At 45.4% G+C, this 18,943-nt stretch overlaps 1 protein-coding gene across 4 annotated transcripts in view; it reads right to left on the reverse strand.

Moving 5' to 3' along the window:
• Positions 1-18,943, reverse strand: part of LOC121166357 (CDK2-associated and cullin domain-containing protein 1) — a 64,767-nt gene that overhangs the window by 15,560 nt on the left and 30,264 nt on the right. For all 4 annotated transcript variants that reach the window (XM_040995502.1, XM_040995504.1, XM_040995505.1 and 1 more), the window contains exon 4: positions 761-856. In XM_040995502.1, the coding sequence (XP_040851436.1) occupies positions 761-856 (96 nt within the window). The remainder of the gene's footprint in view (positions 1-760; positions 857-18,943) is intronic.

Below are 18,943 nucleotides of genomic sequence, written 5' to 3' on the forward strand. Positions count from 1 at the left end.
CACGACAACAGAAGGGTATTTCATTGTTCTACTTATCGTGGGTAGACTTACTTGCATTTATCACATGCATATTTTTAGATACTCTGCTTTCTGATGACAAGAAATACATATTGGGCCCGGCACGGTGGCGCAAGTGGTTAAGGTCATCGCCTAGCACGCCCGGGAACCCATACGGGCGCCAGTTCTAATCCCGGCAGCCCCGCTTCTCATCCAGCTCTCTGCTTGTGGCCTGGGAAAGCAGTCGAGGACGGCCCAAAGCTTTGGGACCCTGCACCCGCGTGGGAGACCCGGAAGAGGCTCCTGGCTTCGGATCGGCATAGTATCGACCCGTTGCGCTCACTTGGGGAGTGAATCATCGGACGGAAGATCTTGCTCTCTGTCTCTCCTCTCTGTATATCCGCCTTTCCAATAAAAACATAATAAAAATAAATCTTAACAAAAAAAAAAAAAAAAGAAATACATATCTTTGTTTTTCCAGAGCCACGGAAAGCATCACGCACACGGCAGAAACTAAACAAATGCTTACTGGGCGAGTGCTGAGCATGAATGTCTTCTTGTCTGTTTAGCAATTTTTACTTAGGACATTTTAAAGAAGGGGGAAAAAGAGAATTTGTCATATAGCTGTAACTATGAAGCATTACTGAAATAACTTACTTCATAAAATGCAAATCACATAAAACATACAAAAGGAAAACAACAGACCATGCTTAACTTTTAAGCACTCCGCCAGTGCTTAGAAAGAAGGAACCCTCCAACTTACCATATATATGAAAAGAGGCACAATGCTCTGCAATGCTCCCATGTACTGCCCGAGAGCTATATTAAATCTTTCAATATAGAGATCTGGTGGGCTGGCCTGCAAGAGGAACACAGGGTCATCACTCCAGGATGCCGAGACCGCCTCCCACCTCAATCCGTAAGGCAGAGACTAAAAGGAACCGCAAACCCACACTGATGCTCAAGAAAAAATGGGGTGCTTATATCCAGAAGACTTCCTTGCTTCAAAATCTTCTACATAAAAACCAAGGTTTAGTTGTCTATCATAAAGACTCCGTAACCTTAATGCGTTACATACAGATCTACTTCTTAAGTAAAAAGATGCATTCAAATTTTAAAGTAAACGATGTGTTTCTAAAATTACTGCTGAATTACATCGACACCCTCTATGTGAATCGAACTACATCTGGGCCTGGAATGGAGGCAAAGGGAATCCAAAGAAGTGGTAAAAGGTTAATATGCTATTAAGCTGGTTAATAAATCTTTATAATCATTTTAGGCACAGCAACATTCTGAGTTCTGTGCAAACTTGATTTTAAACTACTTGTGTAGCTAACCAATCACAAACATCAGCTATAAAGCAAGGGCCCAAATGGTGCACAGCTACCTAGAACAGTATACTACATGCCTCCAATTTAAATTATTCTTACAAAGTACCATGTCATAAGACCATCACAAGAAAACACTTCTGACCTCACTGTGTGTCTTCTATCAATGGCTAGGCTATGCTAAAACCGCATCTCCTCATTCGGCCGTATTGAGATGGAAGTAATTAAGATTACATAAAGTCATACGGTATGGCTCAGATCCCACAGGATTAAGAAGAAACATTCCAAGTGGGTGGTCAGCCCAGCTGTTAGGGTGCCTGCACCCCACACTAGAATGCTGAGGCTCAGTTCTCAGCTTCATCTTCTCTCCAGTGCAGGTCCCGAGAGGCACGTCGTGATAATAACCTCAGTGTGTAGGCTCCTGCCACCTACGGGGGCGACCTGGATAGCACGCCCGGCTCCCAGCTCAGTTTGGTCCTGGTGCAATCCTGCAGCTCACAGTCAAAGCTCTCCCCTGCCCTCATTGTGTGGCTCAGAGGAAAGGCTGCATGGAAACTGCAAGTGAAGACGGCCATCTGCGAGCCTGGAGCCCAGTCCTCCCAGGAACTGGAGCACTAGTTCCTTGACCTGAGACACACATTTCTGCTGTTTAAGTCACCTAGCATGTGTTAGGTTATTTTAGCTTTGTTAAGGCAACCAAAGCTAAAATACTGAGTTTTATAAGTGAATTCACGTATCATTTCACTTTTTCTCTAAAGATCAATTGAGTACCATTTCAATATAAAGCACCTAAAAGGGCCAGTGATTTTCCTAAGACTTACAGTGTTAACAAATGAAACACTGAGACCTTCCAAACAAGAATGTGTTCTTGGGCCAAGGTTTTGTCGGATGAATTTGGTACAAAATATCATGCCAACACAACTGGTTATACAAGGTCTGATCTGTAGCAGTCTCCTAATCTGATAATCACATCTTACACAGAAGCAAAGATATTAAGAAATGTCATAATGAAAGATTTCTGAACTGTAAATGAGATTATGAAACTACAGCTAAGCAGCTTTAGAAATTTCTAAGTGTTCCAAATATTTTAAAATCAAACTTCATTTTTCCGGTAGCACTTGGCAGCACAGAACATGTACAGGAAACCACCTTCCCATGGCTAGTCTCCTCAAGAATGCAGGAGCCCTGCAGCCTGTAGGGGGCACCACACTTCCTTCCCCGGTGGGAGACGTCTGCCACTAAGGCCAAGCTCCTGGAAGGCGAGGCCATGCATCTCACCTGCTTATCTCCAGTGTAAGTGGAGAGCCTGCAGCAGGGCAGATACACAGAGAAAATAATTTTTCTTAAGGACAGATTGTTATCCAAATCTATTTTTTGTCTTTTTTTGGGTCATTGTTATTTGGGGTTTTTTATTATTATTATATTTTTTTACAATCTTTACATAGTTAATTAGGGTAAAAAGGTCTAAGGGCTATAGGAAAGTGGGTAAGACTATTATTTCCATATTGTTTCCTTCATGTTTAAAGGGGGGTATTAAGGGAGAAGGCCCACCCAATTTCCCACCCTCCCCAGGTCCCGCATGTAGGGCATGCTCCGAGGTTCTTGCTCAAGTGGTTTTGATAGTTCACCAGTTATGAATCGCTGCCAGTCTTGCCACTCCAAGCACCATGAGGTCTTTGAAGAAGCCTGGCATTATAGAAAAGTAGGTAAAACCTGCAGTGGTTTGAGTTTTGGCCGTCCCACTTCTGAGCCAGCTCCCTGCTAACAGGCTGGAAACCAAGTGCTTGGAAGACCTTGAAGAAACTCCCGGCTTCGGCCAGCCCAGCCTCGGCAGTCATCTGGGAAGTATTATAGCCCGCCTATTTTACTACTTAACAAGGCTGTGGATTAATCAGTTTGTTTAGCCCTCTGGATTTCTATTTCTATACTCTAAAGAGACAAAATACTAATTGTTCCATTTTCAAAATCTACTGCTAGGACATGGAAAATGTCAAGTAAAAATAATATACCAAAAGTTCACAGAATTAAAATTTTAACAATAAAAATATTAAAAAGGATAGTTATTTTACATTAAGTCTCATTAAATTCAAGCTATTTCTCTAAGTGACGCCACCAGCCATTTAGCCCATCCCTGAAGAACTAAGGGCCCTCAGAATTTCACCACGCCACTGCAGTTTGCTTTCCACATTACTAAGGAAAAATGGGCGCCCTGTCCCATCAACACTTTCATAAGCTCACCCCCATTTGGAAACAGGAATGAGCGACAGCACTGTTAAGTAGACAAAGACGCTGTAGAATTTCCAAGGTTTTTGTGCTAAAGCTCTGGTCTTCTTAGATATTCTCAGAACAAGCAGATGTTGTGCTTCAGCCCTCCAGAAAGCCAACAAGGACAATGCTTTGGGCATCACAGCCTCACTCCCGACCTTCACACCGGCTCTGCGGGGATGCTGCCCACAGCGGCCGTGAGCCTCACTCCCGACCTTCACACCGGCTCTGCGGGGATGCTGCCCACAGCGGCCGTGAGCCTCACTCCCGACCTTCACACCGGCTCTGCGGGGATGCTGCCCACAGCGGCCGTGACCCTCACTTCTGATCTTCACTCTGGCTTTGCCTGCCCACAGCGGCCGTGAGCCTCACTCCCGACCTTCACACTGGCTCTGCCTGGCGACAGCTTGCTGCTTCGACTATTCTTTGTCCTCAGAGTCACACTGCTTCAGCCACGCTCCAACTCCTCTGACTATCCTTGGGAAAGACATTTCAGGATCTTGAACCTATGGGTTAAAACTGCATCCTAAGTTGTGCTCTTCCCTGCACTGCTCTGGTGCACTTGGACAGCCACTAAGCAGGAAGCTTGCTCTGCTCAGTTAGAACTGTTCAAGTATGAACCAACTGAGAAGATGCATGACATTGTTTCTGCTGTTAATGACCCAACTTCAATGACCAATAACCGTGAACGGTCAGCTACTAAGGGCTTGCTTCATCACCAAGTCAGATCATCCTTCCCCCCGCCCCCCCTTTTTTTTTCCTTTTTTTAAACTTTTCATTGGAAAGACAGATATACAGAGAGAAGGAGATACAAATAAAGATCTTCCATCCGCTGGTTCATTCCCCAAGTGCCCACAACAGCTGGAGCCAGGAGCCAGGAGCCTCTTCCAGGTCTACCACAAGAATGCAGAGTCCCAAGGCTTTGGGCTTTCCCAGGCCACAAGCAGAGAGCTGGATGGGAAGTGGAGCAGCCAGGATTAGAACTAGCACCCACTGGGATCTCAGCTACTAGGCTATGGGTGCAGGGCCCAGCTCATCTCTTCTTTAACACAGGTTGTCCACTGGGGAACTGTCCTCATAAGCAATGGTTTTACCATTCTCCCACTCAACCTTCACTATAAACTTGATATTCATTCTCCATCTCGCAGAATTCACATTGCTCTGAAAGGGTCTCTTTTCAACTGCCATCTTGTACTTCTCTGGATCCTAACCAGATACGTGATAGCAAGTTAATGTTTTCAGTGTGAAAAAATCATTTTGCTGTGAAAATTTTTTTGAAATCCAATCTTATATTCATTATATATTTTTTCATGAATGTTTTGAAGATTGGTTATACATACATATGAATCAACAGTAAAAATTCTTTTCTGAATTAACTGCTCATTTATCTAATATTTAGACAAAAATCTACAACTGTATTTTTACTTGAAAGGCAGATTTACAAAGAAAAGGAGAGATGGAGAGAGGTATTTTCCATCCAGTGGTTCATTCCCCAAATGGCAGGAGCTGAGCTGATCTAAAACCAGGAGCCAGGAGCTTCCTCAGGGTCTTTCATAGGTACAGGGGCCAAATACCATGAGCCATCCTCTGCTGCTTTCTCGGGCCACAAGCAGGGAGTCAGATCCTTAGTGGGACAGATGGGACACAAATCAGCACGTCCACATGGGGTGCTGGCACCACAGTGGAGGATTAGCCTGCTAGACTACCTTGCCAGCCCCCAAATCCAATAAATTTTAAAAAGCATACTTTGCTAGCTAAAAAGTTGGGAAAAATAAGTTATACATTATAAATCACAGTTTTAAGCACAACTAATGCACAGGATCATATCTAATATCTTCCTCTAAACTGCTTCACAGATCACTGGAAATGAAAACCCAGCATTCAAAGAATAAACTTTGAAGTATTATTAAAAAGTTGTTGCACTAACATTCCCCTTTCATAAGAGATATCTTATCGAAAAGTTTTAAAGTAAGAACCTCACGGCCAACATCGTGCTATAGCAGGTTTAGCCAGTCGCCCCATACAAACCGGGGGTCAAGTCCTGGCTGTTCCACATCTGATCCAGCTCCAAGCTAATGCACCGGAAAGCATTAGGTTCAAGTACCTGGACCCCTACCACCTGTGTGGGAGACCTGGAAGAAGTTCCCTGGACCCCTACCGCCTGTGTGGGAGACCTGGAAGAAGGGCCCCACTCCTGGCTTCGGCCTGGCCCAGCCCTGGCCATTGCAGCCTTTTGAGGAGTAAACCAGCGTACCTCTTTCTCTCCAACCATGCCTTTCTCTGTAACTTAGCCTCTGAAATAAATAAGTTTTTAAAATAAAATTCCTTCTTTCTTCACAAGGTCTCAAAGGTTATAAGAATTAAAAAGTTACCTGATATACTGAATCAAATGTCAGAACACTTAGCTTTTTTTTACTTTCACATTTAATGTAGTACTTATTCAAAACCTTTTAAATGATGGCACTATAAATTATGTAAGTCTTCTAAGACAAATCCAATTTCTTTCCTAGGACTCTAGAAATGTCATTTTCAAAACCTATGAATTATTCCTCCCTAAATGTTAAGTCCAGTATGCCCTGTGTCTCAATGGGGAAACTACTACGGATTTGATTATTTCAAGACAATAGTATTTAGCTTAGATATTAAATGTAATAGCTAATATAAGCAAGATTCCCTTTTTCTCAAACAAGGGGGAAAAAACTACCAGAAAAATATTTTTACTCTACTCTTGTTTTAACTTTCCCTCAGATATCTTGAAATCTAATAATGGCAGAAGGGCACATTTCCCTTCTTACCTGTGATAATGAATTGATGTGGTACAATGAGTTGAGACACCACCTAGGACACTGGCATTCCATGTGGGCAGTGGTTCGAGCCCTAGCTGTTCACTAACCATCTAGCTCCCTGCTGATGAGCCTGGGAAAGCAGCGGAAGATGCCCCCACACACAGGATACGGGGGCAGAGTTCCAGACTCCTGTCTTCACGCCAGCCCAGCCCCAGCAATCAGAGCCATCTGGGGAGTAAAAACAGATGGAAGATTTCGCTTTGTCTGTAACTCCGCCCTTAAAATTAAAACAAATAAGAAGGAGAAGGAAAAAGCGTCAAATGAGGTGGGAAATGAGTACTATGGCACAGTGTGTTAAGCTGCTGCCTATGAGGCTAGTGTTCCATAAGAGAACCAGATTCAAGGCCCAGCTCTTCCAGTTATAATTCAACTCCCTGATAATGTACCTGGGAAAGCAGTGTGAAATGGCCCAAGTACCTGGATCCCTGCCACCCAAGTGGAGGACCAGGAGAGAGTTCCAAGTTCCTGGTAAATGTGTGACCGTTGAGGGAGTGAACAAGCAGACAGAAGACTCTAACCCTGCCTTTAAAAAAAGATTTATTTATTTTTATTGGAAAGGCAGATATACAGATATATAGATATACATCTATGGTTGACTCCCCAAGTGTTTGCACTAGCCAGAACCAAGCTGATCTGAAGCCAAGAGAGAAGAGCTCCTCTCAGGTCTCCCACATGGGCGCAGGGTCCCAAGGCCATCCTATCTACTGCTTTCCTAGGCCACAACAAGGGAGACGGACCTTAACACTTGTATAAAACTATGAATGAGACACCTGTTTTCACTCATAATATTAAAACCTTACCTAATCTGTTACTTTGAACAAATCTTTATACATACATATTTTTAAATATTTATTTTATTTTTACTAGAAAATCAGATATACAAAGAGGAGAGACACAAAGATCGTTGGTCCGCTGATTCACTCCCCAAGTGGCTGCAAGAGCCGGAGCTGAGCCAATCCGAAGTCGGGAACCCAGAGCCTCTTCTGGATCTCCCACGTGGGTGCAGAATCCCAAGGCTTTGGGTCGTCCTCGACTGCTTTCCCAGGCCACAAGCAGGGAGCTGGATGAGAAGCGGGGCTGCCGGGATTAGAACTGGTGCCCATATGGGATCCTAGCACATTCAAGGTGAGGACTTTAGCCTCTAAGCTACAGCACTGGGCCCTATGCGTACATTTTATAACTTCATACATGAGTCATTACACTGATTCACCTGAGTTAAATCCCAACACAGCTGCACAGAGCAACACCATCTCAGGTGTGCTATAGTGGTGGACACAAATATTCCTAAATCCTAAAACCCACTGCAAAGTTTAAATTTCATTTATTAGTAACAAACACTGCCAGTTGAAGAGATTTAATTTCACTCGTTTGTGAGCCAAAGCTAAGTCTCTAGATCAGTCTGACAGTCATTCAAGTAACAGAAGTGTTTCAGTGTGGGTGGGGTACTCAAACGGAAACTCACACAGCCATGCAGTGCTTCTCAAGCAACCACTGCAGTTTGGTCTGCACTTGCCCTTCTTGAGAGAGTATCTGCAAGTACACAAAGCCACAATTTAATAAACACCTTCACCGTTCCATCCAGGGCATTCCTAGGTGCGGCTAGCTTTTCGCTTTCACCACGGGAAGGCGGCAGCCCTTCCCACTGCACCTCAGCACCCGAGCTAACAGCGACACTGCGGCCATACCAGCAACTTCAGAAACCCTGCAGGGATTTCAGGAGCGCTCCCAAGTTCATAAACAAGTGAGAGAACAGACTTCAAGGACACCTTTTCTTGTAAATTCAGTGTCTTGATTAATGTTTACTTAGATCCCATACTGACACCTTGTCACTAATCTGGATACTAGTCAATGCTGCAACGAAGAACTTCATAGAAGTTTTTTTGTGAACAAAATTTTAAAAAAGAAAAATTTTAATCTGAAAGAGAATGTATTTATCCTGTTCATTTTAGAAGAAAACATATCTGATGCTATCTATACACACATATGTAAATGCACACCACACACTAGGGCATTTTTACACTTCCGTTTTCCTGTGTGTATGTGTGTTTTTAACCAACACGGATTACACCGTAACCTCCTCCTACCTTAGCTATGTATCAGCATCTCTCCCAGACCAAGTCTCCTTATGTGACATAAGCCTAACAAGTGTCTGGCTGTGTCACTGCCCGCCTTGCCAGGCTGCCACTACCGACCCTCAGGCTGCACCTGGCTGTTTACTACTCAGAGCTGCAGGGTCACTCTGAATCCAGATAAGCACTGGGATTCAGCAAAACACCATCATACTATATTTAACTTAAGATGCACTGTGCTCCTTTGGTGGGAACAAAAACTGCAGCCTCTCGAATGGTGTGGCATTTCCACAGGCCCACCGTCCTCAGGGAGAACCGTTTTCCAGTTCTCAGCAGGGTCTCCTTAGCAGCTGCACAATCTCTGGCCGCATTTCAAGGCCCCGCCTGGGAACTTTCTGAAAGTGTTTAATGAGAACTCCAAGGGCTTCAGAGAATAGCTGGCCCAGCAGCTACAAGGCCCTTCAGTCCCTCAGGCTTCTTTTTAACTCGGAAAGGAGACAACAGGAAGGAACTGCGCAGGGGCCGACAAGGATGACAGGCGGCGCCCGTCCACCTACCCAACAGAGCGCACGGACTGGATGACAAGAAACAATTTAGCACAAACCGCACCGGAATTAGTAAAACTACCTTGCATCACCTGATGTCAGACTACAGTGAGTTTTCTTCTAAAGTCAACAGCTTCTTGCCTAGTGTAAAAATTTTCTTCTAAGTCATTTAAAAAGCTGTGGAGTTTCACCCAGCTTAGAATACAGAAGCTCAAGACATCATCACTTCCACCTTTATGATCAGAAAAGGCTGGGGAAGCCTAAATCATCAGGTTTGAACACAAGTTTCTTTATCTTACCCTCACAATGTCCAAGTGAAATGAATTTCAATGAGCAGGCAGCTCCTCTGAGGACAGGAAGACTATACTATTTCACTACTGGTACTGGCGACCATAAAAGCAGGGGAAAGGGGGCCACCACAGCAGTTTAAGCCATGGCTTCTGATCTCGGCATCACATTTGGGAGCACCCCTGAGCCAGCTTTCTGCTAATGCATTTGGGAAGGCAGAAGCAGGCCCGAGTAGTTGAGACAGCATGGAGCTCTGAGCCACTGGCCTGTCCCAGTCGCAGCTGTTGCAACTATTTGCAGAGTGAACCAGCAGATAAAAACTCTCTCTCGGTCCCTTCCTCTGTCACCCTAACCTTTCAAACAAATCAATGTATATAAGTAGGCAGAAAAAAGAGATGAATCTTAAAAGCCAAGCATGCACCAAGAGTATAGGATTCCTAGAAGCTTCGACACAGGAAGGCCCCAGCTCCTCATCAACTTTCCCACAGGCTTCCAAGATCATGGAGAAAGCTGCAGTGGTAAAGAGGAACTGAGAGCACCAATTTCATGGACAGATGTGCTGGGCCTGTTCAGGAATGAAGCTGATGTAGGACCACTGAAGAAGTCCACGAATGCTACACTGGGTCCACCACTGGTTTAAAAAAAAAAAAAAAAGGTGGCGAGAGGCTGCCAATGCCAAACACACAGACTGTGTCTGAGAACCTTCTCCTGTTCAAAGCAAAAGCCGGTCACTGCAGGGAAGGGGGAAGACAGCCCTGCACCCTAGTGACCCTTTTGTGACCTGAGGTGAAAGCTGTCACTGCTGCAAGATGGGCATAACCCAGCAGCACTCCTGGGCTCATATGATCAGCAAGGTCAAGAATCCATTCCCGCTGTGTTCCTGCACTATTCAAACCAAAATTGCACTTCTGTGCAGACAAGGGCAAGAAGCTGGCTCACTCCCAAGGGCCATTGTAGACAGCTGTTTTTCCCAAAAAACACCAAATAGCAGGTGACACCGGTGTAGCAGGAGGGCTGGAGGACCCATGGCAACAGCCCACAGAACAGCAATGTGGCCAGAGGCTGGGCCAGGGCAGAAGCTGCAGTTAGAGTTGAGGGCCAGCACAAGAGGCACTCCTTGCCATCAAGTTGGGCTGCCTGGCCAAGGACATGAAGCTGAGCTTGTGAAGGACAACTCCCCCCGCCCCCAAGTTCGTCAGGGAGTCTGGGGTCTCCCTTCAAGAAGGAGGTCCTGAAGAACAGGCCAGTGAAGAGGCCTATGCTGGCCAACGAGGCAGGTTCGGTGTAGCTGCTGCTGTTGAAGACCACAATGCCCATGTTAGCCTGAGGGTGAAACACTCCCAGGAGCCAACCACCACCACCCTCCCAGGGGCCACCAGCCTGGTTAAGTTCTCCACTGTGCCCAGATTCGCCACTGGGGAAATGGAACTGGCAAACTTTGCAGCATGTCTTGCAAGGTGACCACAGGCTCTGGCAACGCATAGGCCTCTGCCCCCAAGAAGCTGGGGCTCATGGCTGGCACTGAGGACCACCACACCTCAGCCAGGGGTGCACTGCTACCCTAGGCAGGTTTGTCAAAGCCATCTTTGACAACCATCCTCAAGATCTGAAGCCACCTGACTCGCACCTCTGGAAGGAGACTGTGGTCACCAAGTCTCCCTAGCAGAAACTCACAGACCATCTTGTGCAGAATCACACAACAGAGGTCTGTGTGGAGGACCCAGGCTCCAACTGTGGGTACAACCACAAAGGGGGAACTAAACCTTTTTTTTTTTAACTTACCAGGCAAAATTTGGTCACCCAGGAAGCAGAGAAAGGAAAGCGTCTTAATCTAGGCCAGGGACCAACAATCTAGAGCCTGCAGGGTTAATCTGGCCGTCTATTTTTACAAATAAAAATTGTGTTGAAACAGAGCAAAGCACACTCATTCACATGGCACAACAGCAGCCCCAACTCTTCTGACAGCAGCTTGTGAGACCCATCAAGACATTTACTACCAGTCCAACTAATTGCTGGACAGACCTTCAACCAAGGAGGAAGCGACTACATGTAAATAGCCTAGGTGGATAGGAATACTGAGAGAGCCCTGGCCTCAGGGAACGGGGACTACCTGTGACTAAAGGCATGTGCAAGACAGCTCCTCAGATACACACACAAAACCTGCCCCGCCTCTGCCACCTTCATGTCACATTAAGCATGTAACAATGACCATTCACCGCTAAAGGGAGACAACACAAAGACTCTCTGCCCACTCCCTATGCAGCCAAGGCCTGTAAGAGCCGAGAGCAGAGCAGAAGCACCAAAAAGAATCCACCTGAATCATACTAACAAGGCAAAAATGCCCATCACTGGCAATGTTAGCGTAACACAACAATAACTCCCAATCCAGCTCAACACTGATATACTAGCTCAACTCCTCACGCTAACAACCTGGCAGAACAGTGTAGCCCTTTCTAGGCATAAACATTATTCATTCATCTCAGTCTCTACTTTATACACAACGTTCAGCAGTTAAAAACTAAGCAACACCAAAAAAGCAAGAAAATGCAATCCTCTGTCAAGAATGAGCATGGGACAGGTGCTTGGTTTGGCACATAGAGGTTAAGATATTACCTATGGGACCCCTGCACAATAGCCCCCTGGCTAAATCCTCACCTTGAATGCACCAGCATCCCATACAGGTGCCGGTTCGTATCCTAGATGCTACACTTCCCATCCAGCTTCCTGCTTGCGAAAAGCAGCGAAGGATGACCCAGAGCCTTGCGCTCCTGCACCCACGTGGGAGACCTGGAAGAAGATCCCGGAAGATCCTGGCTTTGGATCAGCTAAGCTCTGGCCATGCGGCCACTTAGGGAGTGAACCAGCAGATGGAAGATATTCTGTCTCCTTCTCTCTGTAAAATCTGACTTTCCAATCAAAATCTTACCAAAAAAAAAAGCATTCCATTAAAAAAAAAGATACTATTTGGGACCTCCTCATCCCTAGCAGAGTCTGGTATGCATGTCAGCTCTGCTTCTGATCCAGCTTCCTGCTGATGTGCACCCTGGGGAGCAGCAGACGGTGGCTCCAGGACTTGGATCCCTGGTACTAGTGTGACAGACACAGGCTGAGTGCCAGGCTCCTAGCTTCTGCCTGGCCAAACTCCAGCTGTGGTGCACCTCTCAGGAGTGAACCAGCAGATGGAAGCTTCAGACGCAAAAGTGATCCTCATGATGACACTGTCTTACAGACTTCAGAGTAAATACACTTCATATTTAAAGCGACCCAACAGACAAAGTAGACAACATGAGCAAGAAGATGGGGAATTTAACAGAGACAGAGTCAAACGCAAATGTCTGCTTTATCCACTTTCTTCACGATCTTTCAGCATTTATTGCTAAAGGACCTGGTCTCAATCTCAAGGATCCTAACACTGTTTTCCACATCAAATTCTTCATCTCTTCACGACCGCTTTAGCACAATCAACCAGCGTTCTCCATGGCTGAGTCTAGCCAGCTTATTCCATGAGCCCAGAGCAATAAAACATTGGACCCCCTCTGTTGAGGCCCCAGAAGCAATCCATGCCATCTGGGTCTATCAATGTGATTACACACAAGTGGAATTCCTTCCCAAAGAGACAAATGCATCTAACATTCCATTGCTGCTCTTGCTGTACTGATACTTCCTTAACAAAATAATATCCAAAGTTAGTAAGCTATAGAAAAGACAAATCAATCAAAGGCTTTGTATTTAAGATTAAAAGAAAGAAGGTAGAAGGACACAGACAAGAGTTAACACTAAGATTATCTAAATGTGCATCTCGTCTCTCAATGGCTCCTCGGGCCTGGGGGTTGTAGTGCGGTGCTTGAGCAACACTTGAGATAACATACACCACACAGGACTGCCTGGTTCAAGGCCTGGCGACTGGACTACAGCACCTGAAATGATGGCCCAAATCCCCAGGTCCCTGCCACCCACAGAGGAGACCCAAATGGAGCTCCCAGCTCCAGCTTGTCTGCCCCCAGGCCCAGATGCTGGGCTATCTGGAGAGTGAGCCAGTGGAAGGCTGAGTCTCTATGTGTCTGCTTCCCAACCTCTCAAGTATAAATAAAGAAGGAAATCTGTAAAAAGTTAACTACTACTGTAACTTCTACTGCAACCACATAAAAAACTGTTCCATGTATTTCTAAAACAAGGCTTTTCTCATTTCCCAAATACTACTGAGGCTTTAACAATGAACTGACCTTTGGTCTGGCTTCTGGGATCCTTTCTCCATATATTTGTGGGCTGTTCTGGGTTCCAATTCTAACACTCCCTGAGTGGCCAGGAAACACTGAGCAGCTGAATAAAGTTTAAGGATTGAATGGACAAAATATCATCAAAAATCAGATAAATCAGGATAACTGCTTGTTTTTCTAAAGAGCTCATCTTCTAACACCCAGCAGGACACCTGGCAAGTCACGTAGGCAGACCACTCCTCAGGAAGGAGGTACCTGGTGTTTGATAAGATTCACAGCCCAATGGCTCATCGATTTGTACTTTTTGAAAGTTGCTTGTTTCAAACCCACCAATAGATGCCTGCTAAATCATGACTGTATAATTAATAGTCTGAAATGTATAAGAACTGGGGGCTTGGGCTCTCTTTCTCTGGCTAGCACTTCTTTTTTCCCTCCCTGTAGATTCTGCAGCAGCCTGGGCTGCAGCTGCCCCTCCCCCGCCCCACCATGCTGGGCTGGGGGGTGGCTGGGAGACCTAGGTTAACCTGAATAAACCACCTTTATGCCTCAGCACAGACTTCAGACTTGCTGATTATCTGGAGATTTCAAAATCCGGCACAACAATAACAACAACTTGGACAACAACAAGTGCCTTCAAAGTTCTGGTTTCAACTGAAAAATCAATCCCCAAGGGCCTGCACTGGGGCATAGCAGGTAAGGCCTCAGTGTGCCACCTATGACACCAGCATCATGTGGGCACCAGTGTATGTCCTGGCTGTCTCTCTTGTGACCCAGCTCCTTCCCTGCCTACAATCAACTAAAGCAGCACAGGGGGGAACCAAGAATGTGGGCCCCAGCCTACCACAAAGCAAACCCAAACTTCCACTGACCTAGCCCTGGCCATGGCAGCCATCTGGGAAGTGACACAGCTAGTGGAGGGTTTCTCTCTGGGTGTTTCTTCCTCTAACTCTGACTTTCAAACAAATAATCTCCAAATAATTTCTCAGAAAGACTTCCAATAAAATATACATGTGAAACTGAAAAGCTGTTTCATTTTTCATTTTACTTAAAACTAGGAAGATCACAAATAACAGCATATTTATAGGAGGATAGCCTAAAAAAATTCCATAATCCAAGATCACAAGTTACATGCATTTAAAAAAATATATATATATATACAAAATTTCAGATCACCGGTTGAATCATGCTGCCACCCACAGGACATAAAGCAAATAGCAGAGCAACCTCTGCCCTGGCTGTAAGCGCCAGGACTCCGCTGGGCTCAGGAGCAATCCTTCAAACTTCAATCTGGTGTGTGTGGAGAGAACAAAGGCTAAGTATAACTGATCATGATTCAGCATCCACCCATTTCCACTATCATGATTAGTTTCAGAGAAAAAAGGATATATTAAGCCTAACCCAAAGTTAGCAAGTTACCAAAATTACTTGTTTATGAAAAGGAATAGTTTAGATGTAATTGATTGACATTTTTAATTAAACACAGTTGACAATTACTCAAACTACTGTAAATTTGTCCCTATCTGAAAAGCAGGCCCAATAAATAGCCCACCTCTTCGCGGGACCGGGGGGATAAACTCCGCCACGCCCCTCCCAGTGCGGTTGCTCCCTGGAATGTGACTGCCCTGGCTTCAGAACCAAATGTCTGCTCACACAGCGCTTGCAGGGTTTGTGCACGGTGCAAGTCCCAGAGCAACACCCAGGAAACTCCTCGTCAAATGTGCCACTGAACTGTAAAGCCACTCTACCAAAACGAGACAATTTCACTTAGTGAAAGTGAGAACGCATTCTTAACAAGCATATTAACAAACACACTACTTGGGGATTGCCCCAGGGGAATGGATGCAGTCAAAGGAAATGTCACCTAAGACAGTTTTAAGAGCTAAGGATTTCACACGTGTTCAACTCAATCTCCACATTAAAGGGCGCAAGACAAAATACTCGGGATGGCCACCCAAATGCTTACTGCTATGTCAGAAAAGAAAAGAACAATTTCTCCGTGACTTAAAATAACGAACTTAGATTAACAAAATGTTCCATATCCACTTACTAGAATATTATTTCACCACTAAAAAGGAATCAAGTATTAGTGATGCTGTAACTTCGTGAACCTTGAAAACATTATGCAAGCTAATGGAGACGCGTACATATATACCACATGTTAAGCAAAATACGCAGTGGAGATGGAAACAACAGGCCGCTATTTGTGGGAGAAAACATACAACTATTCCCATGAAGTTCCTCACGAGTTCAGATCACGTCGTGTTATCACATCACTTCCTCTAACAGAATTACGAGGGGATGAGAAACCGCCCTAGGCCCTCAAAGCTCGAGTTGGACTCTGGCACTGCAGGAAGCGGCTGGCACCGGAAAGCCCACGTCTGCAGACTCGCTGCCTCACGTCTCATCCTTTCCTACTCCCAGCAACCTCTTCACCCCATGTCATCTTGAAGCAACCCAAAGCATTAAAGGGCTTCTGTAATTTATCTCCGACCTGCTTTTCACCTTTTTCTCCCAACCTCCCTGTAACATCGCACAACCCACATCTGCAGGATCGCTCCTGCTTACCAGTGTGTCCCTCTGCTCAGCAAGCCCTCCCAGCGCAATACGTCTCCCCATCCCCAAACCCACTCCTTCCTCACTTACCTAGTTATGGCTGCATTCCCCTTAACTTCCTGGCTCTCATCATTCCACCCTCACTTTTTAAAAAAATTTATTTAAAAGGCAGTTACACAAAGGAGAGACAGGAAGATCTTCCATGCATTGGTTCACTCCCCAAACGACCACAATGGCTAAAGGTGAGCCAACTGGAAGCCAGGAGCCAGGAACTTCTGCTGGGTCTCCCAAGTGGGTGCAGGGTCCTAAGGCATTGGGCCACCCTCCACTGCTGTCCTAGGCCATAAGGAGGGGGCTGGATGGGAAGTGGAGAAGCCAGGACACAACTGGTGCTGCACATGTAAACCAAGCCTACCATGCCAGTCCACCTTCCTACCATGCCAGCTGCACCTTTCCTACACTGATTCACTCACAGTTCCCTATTTTTTGGCCTGTCTACTACTAACAGAAATTGTGAATTGGGACTTTTAATTTCACTTGCTAATCTTTGTCTAATTCCTTGAGGCACCACAGAAATAGGAGTCACAGATGAAGATGCAATCTAAAGCGTGAGACAGAAACAGCTTTGAACGAAGGGGCATCGAGTCAGACGTGAGACCTTCACAAGCAGCCACCAAATGCACAGGCAGGGAGGGGGAGGGCCGAGCCTGCGCCATTCCAAAACTAACCAGTGTTATTTACTCAACTGGAGCCCAATTTTCTCTCCATGGTCACCCATTTCCATTCATCTGTACACAGAAAAATAGAAAATTCGTGCTTTGAAGTTCTGGAGATGATAGGCAAAAAGAAATACAGAACTCACGATCACATTCAAAGAAAAGAGGAACTAAGACTGGAGAGGAGAATAACAATTGAAAAAAAGTTAGGACAAAATATATCACCAGTTTTAATTAATCCAGCAGGGCCTGGTGCCGTGGCCTAGCACCTAGTCCTCACATTGAACACGGTAAGATGCCATGTGAGCCCTGGTTCTAATTCCGGCAGCGCCGCTTCCCACCCAGCTCCCTGCTTGTGGCCTGGGAAAGCAGTTGAGGACAGCCGAAAGCCTTGGGACACTGCACCCGTGTGAGACCTGGGGAAAGTTCCTGGCTCCTGGCTTCAGATCAGCACAGCTCCAGGCATTGTGGCCACTTGGGGAGTGAATCATTGGATAGAAGATGTTCTTCTCTGTATATCTGCCTTTGCAATAAAAATAAATCTTTAAAAAAAATCCAACAACAAGCCAAAGGAAAGAAAAACATCCAGTGGAACATAACAGAAAGAGAATACTGAGTTTAGCTATATGTGAAATGATTCTATTACTGTAACAACAAGAACGACATTTTCTAAAGTCACCAAATTATTGGAAAAGGAATTATTTCCAGAATGAAAGAACTGTGTTTTTTTTTCAAAGACACAACAAGACACAACAAGTTAGATTATGCATTCATATAAAATAATTAGATCTGATACATTAATATTGTAAAAATCACCAAAACCGGGCCCGGCGGCGTGGCCTAGCGGCTAAAGTCCTTACCTTGAACGCGCCAGGATCCCATATGGGCGTCGGTTCTAATCCTGGCAGCTCCACTTCCCATCCAGCTCCCTGCTTGTGGCCTGGGAAAGCAGTCGAGGACAGCCCAAAGCTTTGGGACCCTGCACCCGTGTGAGATACCCGGAAGAAGTTCCTGGATCCTGGCTTCGGATCGGCATAGCATTGGTCGTTGCGCTCACTTGGGGAGTGAATCATCGGATGGAAGATCTTCCTCTCTGTCTCTCCTCCTCTCTGTATATCTGCCTTTCCAATAAATAAATAAATCTTTCAAAAAATTCACCAAAACCAACACTCTGTTTAATTCAACAGCAGAAGTTAACTGGGAAACATGAAACATTCTTTCACATAATATTCTGCATTTCCCCCACAAGAGGACGCTTTGGGATAGAGACACAGTCTGACATAAGAACTGTTCCCCCCGAAGCTGGTTCAGATGCCCTCGGCACAGGCTCACATCCTGGTAGGGTCAACTCACTGATTCATTTAACTCCGTGACTAAACTTAGGTTATGTGCCAAATGCAGTGCACCCCCACTCCTGCACTGGGTCACAGCTCCATTTCATTATGAAAACCAGAGCTATATACAAAACGCTCCACCTGATCGTTTCTGGTTGATAAGGACAGCCATGTCCTCTTGTCCCCTTACAACAGCTGCCCTAAGGTCTCCATGAAACAAAGCTCACAGTGTCAGGCCACATACTTGAAATGCTGCATGAATTAAGAAAGCACCCAAGCGTCTGAAAAACAGAGATAAGCGGTCATCTGAGCCTGACTATTCTTCTCGCTCTACCGTGATAGGTCAAATTTAGCTGCTAAGCATTCATCCAGTAAACGTTTGCTAAGTTGTAATCCTGCCAGACACCAGGGAGAAAACAAGACCACAGGCCCCGCCCTCAGAGGAAGGCCTGTGCGGCAGAAAACACAGAACCAGGACTAATCAAACCCCATCACTGTCCGCGTAACACTGCACTGCCAAGATGCCGAGTTCACAGAAAAAAATGCCAAAAATGCGTTCTGTTCTACTTTGCGGGCAAGGCAGGAGTTCCAGGACGACTTTACAAGGGTGCACAAAAGGGAGTTTACTAAAAATGAATGAGAAAGCATTTGCCAGGCCAGAAGCAGAGGGGAAAATGACCTCACAATTTAGTATAAGGAATTACAGATATTTTAGTAAAGCCATTTCTTTTTATTTAATTATTTACTTATTTTTATTGGAAAGTCAGATATATAGAGAGGAGGAC

This window comes from Ochotona curzoniae, unplaced genomic scaffold, assembly GCF_017591425.1.
Source record: "Ochotona curzoniae isolate NIBS_2020 unplaced genomic scaffold, NIBS_Ocur_1.0 patch135, whole genome shotgun sequence".
Taxonomy (NCBI): Eukaryota; Metazoa; Chordata; class Mammalia; order Lagomorpha; family Ochotonidae; genus Ochotona; species Ochotona curzoniae.